This window comes from Colias croceus, chromosome 4, assembly GCF_905220415.1.
Source record: "Colias croceus chromosome 4, ilColCroc2.1".
Taxonomy (NCBI): Eukaryota; Metazoa; Arthropoda; class Insecta; order Lepidoptera; family Pieridae; genus Colias; species Colias croceus.
This window is the reverse complement of record NC_059540.1, coordinates 4,201,679-4,213,467: the sequence shown is the minus strand read 5'-3', so window position 1 is coordinate 4,213,467 and position 11,789 is coordinate 4,201,679. Positions and strand designations below refer to the sequence as shown.

General features: G+C 34.4%; 1 protein-coding gene across 1 annotated transcript; it reads right to left on the bottom strand.

Moving 5' to 3' along the window:
- Positions 1-632: 632 nt before the first annotated feature.
- On the bottom strand, positions 633-11,789 carry LOC123690966. Its single transcript, XM_045635127.1, has 8 exons — positions 11,445-11,789; positions 10,105-10,260; positions 8,945-9,068; positions 8,532-8,635; positions 6,032-6,181; positions 4,647-4,727; positions 1,768-1,926; positions 633-992 (listed from the first exon to the last, which is right to left on the bottom strand). Exons 1-8 carry the CDS (start codon positions 11,787-11,789, stop codon positions 633-635), a joined length of 1,479 nt encoding a protein of 492 aa, XP_045491083.1.

The window sequence follows — 11,789 nt, the reverse complement described above, 5'->3', positions numbered from 1 at the left end:
ACCCCGGCCGTGCCAGCTGAGCAGCGGCACGCTATATTTAGGTTGCGCTGTAAATATTCGCTCCAAGTACGGAAAGCACCCCCTCCCGCTGGGGGACCGGGTGGGCTGGGAGTACGTAGTTCCGAGCGACATGAGCGGGTAAAAGTTGAAAGTTCACCAACGCCTCGCACACGAGTTCGCGCTGTTAGTGAAGGTTTTCTTTATTTAAATTCTGTTGCAACTTGCAACTCGTTCTGCCTCGTATTGCCCCGCATTCGCGATGCCGACTTATTTCTCGGCGCTTACACCTCTTGAGCGCCCCGGTTTTTATTAACTTTTACATCTGAAAAGCAATTAAGTACGCGATGTTCGATACAGTTACTTCGCATTCGTTTTTTGATGCGATTCAATTAAACTGAACAAGCTTTTCAGATTATAAAAGCGGCGAAAACGATCTGTCGGATGACGTCAAGGCTATTGCGAATGTATACGAGCTCCTCTTTAGGCAAATTAATACAGATTACTTCGCCCGCGATGGGCTATTTGCGTGCTCGCTCAAATTGGGCATGTCGTTATTTTTTGCTACATCATGTGGTTGAGCTTAAATCGATAAACTGTCATCACTGAAGGTAATTTATTGAATAAATGAAACATTATTCAACGTGCTGACTTATAGATGATACTGCAGGGCGACTAATGGTGGATGGATCGATGTTGGGCATACATTCAGTTGTATCAGAATCCGTATCTGGAAACCACCGTTCCGTTTTCGTATACTCGTACTCTTCTTCAGCTTCAGTCTTATGTTTCTCGTGTTTCGGATCGTGGAATGTGACAATGTTCAAGACAGGAGCTGTGCCGCCGAATGCAATTCGTTCCTCGAAGCTAGTTACAGCTAATATCGAGCCGGCAGCTGGGTAGGAGCAAGTGATGTATCGATTGTGGAGGTTGATTACTTCGACGCAGTTGGTTCCACTGCCACCAATAATACCGTATTTACCCTTGCGATTGTACTGAAAATTGTGCATGCATTTAGTTTTTCGTAAATAACAAAAAAAAATAATGGAGGTGCTAAAAGCTATAAATTGTGAATAACTAAACAACTTTTGGCTCCGATTTATTTGAGCTAAACCTTGTTAACGTTACCAAATCGAATATTGAAATTGAAGAACATTGGATGGCAAAGATTAAGTTTCAAATTTAAATTGTTAAAGGGAACTTTGGTTTAACAAAATTTTGAGATACTTTTAAAACCCGACCACTAAATACATTTTGAAGCGGCGAACTTTGGCGATACCTACTTATTTCGTACTTAACTGTTTTGCCTGGGAATTAAATGAAAACAACCAAACCGAAACCTCAGAAAGTTTGCCCTTACGAGAACATAATATAATATTTGAATTACATCGTTGTTTATTTTGTGTAATTATATTTTCAGAACAAATAAGATAGGTCGTCTGTTCCAGGCGTAATTTCACCATTAACAACATAAGTAAGATTTGTGTAGGTACAACACGCAATTATCTTGCATTTTCCTTATTTATTTCTTTGAAAATTTTGTTAAACCAATTTTAAAATAGGTGGTGAATAACGGTGAATAACTATATTTTAAAATTGCTTTATTTTAAAAGCTTTTTAATCCATAGCAAATATTGTTTCACATCTTAATATGGCAATCTTTTATAATTGTTCCATTTTAATTGCAATAAGAAAATATTTATTAACCATATTACATAGACAACTATATGCCTATGAATTAGGGATTCTAAAACAAATCAAAATACAAACCTGCATCGACCTCCAATAACGGCAGGCGTAAATATATTCACCATCGATATCTGGTCTTCGGTTCTGCACTCGGATTATGTTGAGCCGTTTCCTTGCTACAATGTCCCATACTGTGAGAGCTTCTGTCGGCTGCCAGCTGCCAACCATGCAGTGATCCCTCTGTGTTATGGAAATTTGGACCTTATTGTTAGAATCATTGATACAGTTAAGTATATGTGATTTTTGTTTAAGTTGTACATCAAAGTAATGTATTTTATCATGTCTAATATCCAGATATTGGACATGATAAAATACATTCATTTAAATCATGTAAATCGGTTCAGAAACCTCGGTGTAATCGGTGTTCATACATAAAAAAATATACCGGCCGAATTGATAATCCTCCCTTTTTTGAAGTCGGTTAAAAATGATGGTCATGTCTAGGTACCAGTCATGAAAAGTAGTTGGAACAATGTAGGGAATCATTTAAGGGGTTGACCCGAACCATTTAATTTTATTGAGCACCTTTTAAAAGCATTAAGGAATAGGATAAATCGGATTATTTTCGTATTATCGTAACTAAAAGTACTACGAAAGTTAACAATGAAAATCGCAATGTTCAGAGAAAATTTCCACATCCAGGCAATAAGAAATTCAACGCAATTAGAGGGAAAACCTGAATAAATAAAACAAAAAGTAGGTACCTACGCAGAGCCAGCGGCAAAGTTAACCAAAATTAATTTTCAAAACAGAAAAACTTCACCGCGAGCTCCTCTGATGGAAAATATTAAAAATATAACACTTCAAAGGTAAAGTATGAACTATGAGAGCGTCAAACTTAATAACGAGTCGAGAGGACAATACTCCAGAAGCTCTGCCATGTACCCTGAGGTAACCAAGACTGACTTTTAATTAAAATTTCTTGTTGTACAAAGATAATATGTGCGCTGAGTACGCCGTACGCGATAATAAACAATGATAATTAAAAAGATACCTTCAATACATTAACATGCATGATGCATGATAAATATCATAAGTATACCTAGCAGTAACGTCCTGAGATACATAGGCCAGGAAGATATTCATACAAATGCAATCAATTGATACAAAAAGCCTATATGCCATCCATTTATCAAAATATCCTACCCAATTGAATGTGTAGGGAGATTAATGGCAAAATAATAATATGGTGCATAAGTTATCATATTAATTAGGGCAGGCTGATAAATGGCTATGTATTCCTACATTCATCTGATTAGCGGCTTTGAGAAGATTAATGACCTATGATAATTCATTTATTTTACAATTAAATCCCAAACCTTTCATAGAGGTGGAGTTTTTTCATGATAATGAAAGAGTCATTATGAAAACATGCTCAGAGTTATATAATTAAAACGTAGGACAAATTAAGTCCCCGAGGACAATTCCAAACCCACTGTAATAAAGGGTTTAAATGACAAATCATGTTTAAATAAGATAGCTCTCTACACCTTGTATTAATTAAATGGATCCCGTGCCTTCAATAACACACCATTTTCCAGTAATTTATTACTTTCATCTATTTTATACGTTGTGCTATTCCGAACCTTATAATCTCTTAGGCAGAAGATAAATAATCCTTCACATTGTAAAGGGATTAAACTTCTGAACATTGAATAACGATAAAGTATTTTATACATTGAGGAGAACTTATTAGACGTATGCCGTAATCTTAAAAGGAAAGCTTCACTTGATTAATTGAAGAGGTTTTATCCTCTTAACTTCTTATATCTAAAAGCCGACTCGTTTTGAAAGACATTTCACTAGTCGTTTTATCTAAGTAATGTAGTAGGTTAAATAAAATAATCTGAATTTTTCGCATAGGTATTCTGTCTGATACCTTATTTTACTCTTCGAACATGGTTTAAGACCTATAGGTTTTTATTGCAAAATTGTAAAAAGATAGACCATGGCACTAAAGATATCTAATAATCTCGATATTTATCGTATAATCTCTCAAAAATGTACAATCACTATTAACCTTTTTATACTAAAACATATGATATATTTACTGACAATATAAAAATGTTCGAGCGACATGAATACGGCAGCGGCAAATTCATAACACGGTTCATTTATCATCCGTTTTGCGTAACACGCATAACTTATTTCTCGATTAATCTTAAAACTTCTATACAACTCGAATTTAACACATGATAATATATGGGCATGATGACAAGCCGAAATTCTAAACGATCGTGTTTTCTTTATAATATCTCCACCAAAACAAATTGTAAATAATGCTGGAAAAATCCTGTACGTAAAAGGTTTTGAACGTTCCATTTTCAGTAAGGACTAAGGATTGTTACATAACAGTAACGTCTTTACGTTTATTTACCGAATGCCAATTTATACAAAAGACAAGCATCATAACACGAAACGATTTTGCGTATCGGAGATCGATATAATAAAACAACTAACATAAACATAATAGCCAATTTCTATTCTTAAATAACAATTCTGCACGTAGAATGTAAATTGGTCTGTAACTCTTCATTTCAAATTCAAAGGTGACCTATAAACGTTCTAGACTTTTTAATTTAAGAAAACTGACGTGGAAAGTTAGAATTATATAATAACAAGAAAAATAGTATCTGGGATTTGGGCCTACACGAGCTTGAAATTTGATTTTATTAGCGAAAATATCAGAAATGGGGATCGTCTCGATTTATATGAGAACCTTTGTGAGTATTATATTTCAGTCTGCGGCGCAATTAGGCTTAGCTCGATGTTATTAATTGAATGGGAATAAATGGCGTAAGCGAGTCTTTGTTGAATTAAATCTTTTGAAGGGTACTTTAAAAGCGACAGGTACCTTTACTTCCATAGATAAAAAAAAAATTTTAATTTAGAATACTTACATTCAAATCAATGCTGTCGCTGCACACGTCGACTCCTTCAAATGTTGTAACGCAGCCAACTTGGCATCTAGTATCCCAAATCTGTGGATTACCATGTAAACAAAAACGTGAAGAATATTATACGTGACTGTACTGTAATCATTAAATTAATAAAAATGAAAAGGAAATATATTTTTCAAATATGGCATTATTTGGAAATATCAGGAACTTCTCAATTCATGTAGAGTCCGCTACATAGTTTAGCAATAAGATAATAATAAGATGCATCCGTAATACACTTATACCTTTTACTTATAATATAGTTATGCTAAAAACATTCTATTGTACTTATATATTTTTTTAATTACTTAGTAAACCACCAGATTACAGCAAAACAATTAAGCCTGTATTACAAATAAGCTACAGAATTACTCGTGACGTGAGCTTAACTCTCAAAAGAAGAGCTTAGAGGAGTACCTATGAGTTAACCACTTTGTGAAATATTTTAATCCCATCAAGCGTAGTTGAGCGGAAGTCGGACATTTTGTTTATATTCATTATTATTAAATCCGTAATTATAAATCCCTACGGTAATCTGCATATTTTAATTTATTACGTTTTCACTCAAAAATTTGTATTGATTTGTAGTTTAGTAGTTTATAGTGGTTTTATTGTAAAATTAAAACTTGAACATAGAAGAGCTAAATGCGGTTTCGATCTGAATCAATTATCACACATTATCGAGAAGTACTAAGAAAGGCAGAATAAAAATTTATTTTTATTATGAATATAATATTTAAAAAAAAACTATTATTTCTAAATTCCAGACGCCTGTTTGTCATTAATTCAACATATTGGTACAGAAAATGCAGAAAATGCTAAGATAACTTGCTTGTTAACAAAACCTGATTATTTAATCCTTTTCGTAGTTCTTAAGAACAGGATCGTTAGAGAGCTTACTTCAACTTTAAAAGAAACAAGAAATAATGGAACTTTTAAACTGTTATAACTGTAAGACTGCAAATTTTGAATCACGTTAAACTTCTGTTCAACAAAGCAGTACAAAATAAACAAACATGCAAGAGAGATTAAAGTCATTAAATATATAATATGGCAGTAGGTAACTTATAATAATTATGTAATTATTATAACTGTCCGTATATTTAGTCAGGCACAGAAATATTATTTTTGAATATCCTCTTTAGCTGCATGTCACCGAGATATAACTTTATAAATCAGATATAATAAATTGATTTTTTTTTGATCAAAGACAAAAACTTTCGAATTATCATAGACACAACCTAGATTGGTTTATAAAATATGTTAGTGCTAAAAGTATCATATACATAGCTGTGGAAATAATAATAATTATTAGAGACGGACAACATAGAACAATTAAATCTCACTCTCAACGTCTTATCCCAAGCTGCACTAGCGAAGACACACGGTCTCTCGTCATGGCACCGCACCGCACACACTTGGCCAAAGTGCATGCGTTGCAGTTTCTTTGGTATGAACTGTAAGCGCAGTTTGTGCACTTTGTACGTTGTTTCAGCCTGTAATTGAGCTCTTATTATACCTCTACAAATGATGCTTTGTAGGTATGTAAGTATAGACAAAGATAAAAATAAGACTATACTAGATATCTTTGTTTGGTTTGATTTCACGGATAATGAATGATTCTGGAACATTTATTTTTTAACAAGTTTAAATGAAGACAATATTACATCGCCGTATTACCTTCTACGATAATATTAGATTGAAGATCTACTGTTATCTCTACTCAAAAAAAAAATGTTTCAGTTCTCACTTAACAGAACATAAAAAGGGTTCCAAACAGCTTCGTAATACAAACCGCATCCATCAATAAGTGGCTAATCTATATTGACCATTTAAGCCTCGCCTGTCAAAACTGACGTAACACGATAAGGGGATCCTTGACCGGCGAGTTGCCAGTTGCGACCTACTTTCCGGGTTGAGGACTTTCGAAAATCTCGTAAACCAATCTCATATTGCCAATAAAACGGGATTAGGTTGACGGTTTACGACAGGCAACACTTTATCGTAAGCACAGGATGTAATGGCCACGGTTGCTGGTTGCCATCGTAAAAAAAATCTGCTGTATGAAGTAATAATATGAAATACTGGTCTTCTTTATTTGTGTTTTTATTAAAGTAGGCTTCTGTTGTGGAAGTTTATATGATTTCAAATAATATATTACATGCTGCCTGACTCCGAATTGTGACGAAAAATTTGTCAGGATTTATGACGCAGGAAAATTTTTTAAATGGCCAACCCACATAGTTACCCTACATAATAATTGTTTTATCATAGAAACCACGTCATGTACTCACACAATATTATGCATTTATAATTTAATTATAAATGTTTAGAATGTCCACAAATGCACTGGTGCCAAAGAGAAAAGCACAAACGAACCCTATATAAATATGCTAATTGTAAGGGAAAAACGAGAGCGTTAAAAGCACTCAGCCACAATGAAACACTCGCATTTCTAGTTCTATTGTTAAAACAACTGCCAGGATTAAAGGAGAGTTACGGTTTATGCAAACAATTTGCAAGCGTCACGAGCCACTTAATAAATGTTAAGCTGGTTTTCCACGATAGTAAAGATTGTCAAGGGACGGGTCTTTTATATCATAATATGAGTGTTTAGACCAAATTCCCATGAATGTGGATGTGGGCCAACTCCAAACATAGCTAAGGGCTCTCGACCTTAGCATACAGCTACAGTGTAGAGGCCGGCGCTACGGTGCTACGGATTTCTTAAAATCATTTTATGTCGTTTTTTGTATGTTTGTGGTTATCGGACCGTTTAGATCCTGTTTTTATTTGTATTATAGGTTTTATTATTTTTATGTGACGAAAATATGATATGAAATATTTTAGACGCGACCTTATTTTATGAAATGACCTTATTTTAATCATTTATCTGTTATGTATACTGTAGAGCATACATACACAATTTAATTTTTATTCTCACTAAAAGTAATTGAAAACTTGTCTGAAAATTACAGGCTCCAGATAGATAATTTTTTAGTAATTATAGATACCATGAAGTTACAAACGTAATTTTTCAAATACGAACTAAGGTCTCTTTAACAAATTAAATTTAAAATCTTTCATCGTGAAATCTTTTAATGTCAGTACTTAAGTATTTCATGCATATTCAAAAGCGATAAAAAGAAAACCGTATTGTTAAAGAGCTAATAACAATAAATTCGCCACCTGACTAGTTTTATTCGCATTCGAAGTATTTTATCCATAATGCTAGTGAAACTAATAAAACAACCAATGAAAATAGATTTCACTGGTAGGTACGTACTTTATTCATGACCGTCCTTAATAAACATTAAAGCAATTTAATATTCGTTTATCTAAACGAATGAAATAGGTAGAAACTGTTCACTGTATAAATTGAATTTTACTCATCAAACTTGTTGAATCATCAACACAGTGTTATTTAGGTGTACGATATAATTATTCGTTAATGTATTTTTGTATACCACCAGCTGATGATAGTATCTAAAATCGTTGTACTATCTTGCTATAGAACTAAAGTATAAATTTAGTAATCAACATTAAGATATCTATTATTAGATAGTATTGCCTAATAAAACTTAAGTAACTACTAATAAATCACTTTCTGTGTCGGTGTTAGTTCAAGCTAGCTCATAATTTTACGAACTTGCGAAGGAGTTATTAGTCCACGCTTTTTGTATAATTTCTGCACAAAGAATAGTTTAACAACAGACTATGGCAAATCACATAATTTAATTTATCATATTGTAGGTATTTTTCAATCACGTAAACGTGCTAACGACTAAACTAGGGGTGTTCTGATTTCTGTTCTTTGCGGGTAGACGAAGATAAAAACTAACGTACCTCTTGAGTCTCCATGTCGTATACTTTTATTGATCCGTCAGCATATCCGACAATAAGCTTCGCTTCGTCAGCACATAACCCCAACGATAGAGCTGGCGATCTCTCTGTTATATTATACAAATGTTTGTTGAAGTTGGTGGAATGGAAAGGTTGGAATTGTACAATTTGCCTGCGACATATTGATTATAATTTAAAAGAGCAGCTTTGAATTTGTAAACGGTTACGTAATGGCTAGAAGTCAAGATTACCGAGTTGCAGATCGTAGAGATAGGTCATTAATTAGAACAAAAATAAAATAGTACCCATCTATCCACCAAGAGATATTATAAAAATTTCAAATCTAGTAAATTAATGCTTTGCCTGTAGGTTCCTATAATATACCTAGCACAATTTATAAGAAACAGAAAACATACGTGTAATAAAAGGCACGGCGGAGGAAGAAATACCGGGTGCACCATAATATTGTGTATTTAAATACTCGAGAGCGGGGTCCGCTCGGATACAATATTGCGGCGGATCTTCTGTGGATGCCACCAGCTATTGAATGCAAACATTGTGTAAGCAGTTTTAAAATTTATATAATACTAGCTTACCGCCCGCGGCTTTGCCCGCTTTCTCTAAAACGATTTGAGATTTAAACTATCCTATCTCTCAAGTTGGATTAAACTGCACATGGTGTGCGAATTTTATTATAATCGGTTAAGTGGTTTAGGAGTCCATTGAGGACAAACATTGTGACACGAGATTTATATATATTAAGACTAGCTTACCGCCCGCGGATTTGCCCGCTTTCTCTAAAACGATTTGAGATTTAAACTATCCTATCTCTCAAGTTGGATTAAACTGCACATGGTGTGCGAATTTTATTATAATCGGTTAAGTGGTTTAGGAGTCCATTGAGAACAAACATTGTGACACGAGATTTATATATATTAAGATTACTAGCGGTCCGCCCCGGCTTCGCCCGTGGTACCTACATGTTTAAACTATTCTATCTCTCAAGTTGGATCGAACTGCAGATGGTGTGCGAATTTTATTATAATCGGTTTAGTGGTTTAGGAGTCCATTGAGGACAAACAGTGTGACACGAGATTTATATAAGTATATTAAAGATGTCGCGGTCATCTGGTTCAATCTGCTTTATTAATTAATGTAGTCATTCAATGAACGCACTAGTCATCCACAGCGCATAAAACTACGCTCTGTTCAAAGGACTATATTATTACAATCAGCTTACTAGTGGTACGCGTTGAGTGACGCTTCTATCAACGTACAGCCTACTGCCTAGTCGTTCAATGAACGCGCTAGTCATTCAATCAAATAACAGATTCAACCAAATGACGGCGACATACCGACTAGTTAGGATCTTATAGTTAGGTATATATTCGGTGGTTTACCTATTCCAAAATATTGCAATAAATAAATAAATAAACTAACCACTTCAAAGCTAAGCTTGGATATTTGGGATATTATAAAGAAGTTATTACAGATCCCTTCATTCTATTTTTTTTCCTTGATATATTTGTACAATCTGAAAAAGTTCAATTATAACTTGCAAATTCACGTATCTTACATTCGGAATCTCAATTCTATAAACAGCGCCATCTGTGCACGCAGCGTAGCAAACTCGTTCTTCCACACGGCTGTACTCAATCGCATACACAGGCTTTGGCGGGAACTGGATGCTCCGGAGCGTACATAGTACCGCGCCAGTGCTGCCATGTCGCATCTAGAAATATTTATTTTCATATAGGTAGGTAATACGAGTTTTTCCAAGCTAGCTTTTCACCCGCAGCTTCACCCGCGTATTCAAAAGAAAACCCGCATATTTCCCGTGGAATTTTGTCTATGTGTTGATTCTAGTTACCCTCTTTAGGGTGAGCGTGTTAATTCTTTTTAGCGTCTAAAATTCATAAAAATTCATTCGGTTCAGCAGTTTTGCGTGAAGGACTAACAAACAAACATGATCATTATTCATACCAGCTATAATCTCGTTCTCTCTCTTTTCAAAAGTATTTAATGAAGATTCGTAGATAAGCTTTGAATTTGAGTGCTAGATATCATGACAAATCCGTTACGTTGTACCTCTTGGTTGTACCCTGTGGTTGTACCGTAACGCATTTATGTACCTAAGTCTATGTACGTTATCTTCAAAATCAGTAGATATTATTTAATAAAAAGGCCTTTCCTGAATAATCCATATCACCGAATAATTGCCAGCCTATCATGTTTATATACGCAATTATATACCTGAATAGCTCCCGACGCGTGACCTACAATAAAATGACAGCCATTTGGAGAGTATTTCAACGCCGTTATTGCCCCCATTTCGGTCCCATACCATCGATTAAACATAATTTTATTGGGTGTCCCTTTTAAAAATTTATCGTTATTTTCTTTTATCCAACCAAAATTAGGCTGTTGGATAATTCGCTGATAGAACATGGGATACCATATTGTAGGATTCTTTTCCGTTTCATAATATCTCTTAATATTTTTTGCATATTCATCAATGATTTCTTTGTGGACGTCCATTTAAATTTGATGTTTTATTAAATCTCCTACATTACACAACCGACGAGATTTTTACGTCATGATCAATGAATTGTGTTTTTATTTGTTCATTTACAGACCAATTAATAAATTAAGGCTGTTTCAAACGTCCAGTCGTCGATATTTTGGTGTACATGCTAAAAACCAGTTTTCGTTTTCGTGGTTTGATTTTCCCGCACGCCTATAAGTATCCACCAAATGTGCTTTTATGCTAGTACCTAAGTAGGTGCTCTAATAACTATTGTGATAAATAAAAAACCGAGAAAATGCTCTTGTTCTTCTAGCTCTAGCTCTTTCGTTTGATTGAAAGCTAAAACTTACTAAAGGAGATACCTACATTATAGGAACAACTAAAGTAACCTGAATAAGCCCAGAAGAATGTCCGACAACAATTCCCTCACCATCCGGCGCATACTCCATCGATGTAATATATCCATACTCAGATAAATAACTCAGGCTCGCCAAGCATTCGTTTGGTGTATCTCTTATAAATTTATCATAATTCTCATCAATCCATGTTAGGTTTGGTGGCTTGATGTTTTTTTCAACGAAAGAAGTGAACGACGATCTTCCTCCCATTTGCTCATGGTCAAGTTGCTTTTTAATACGATATCCATATTCTTTGACAAACACCGCTATATCTGATTCACTATCTGATAAATTAAATCGGCTGTACGTAGATATATTAAATAAACTTGATGCCAT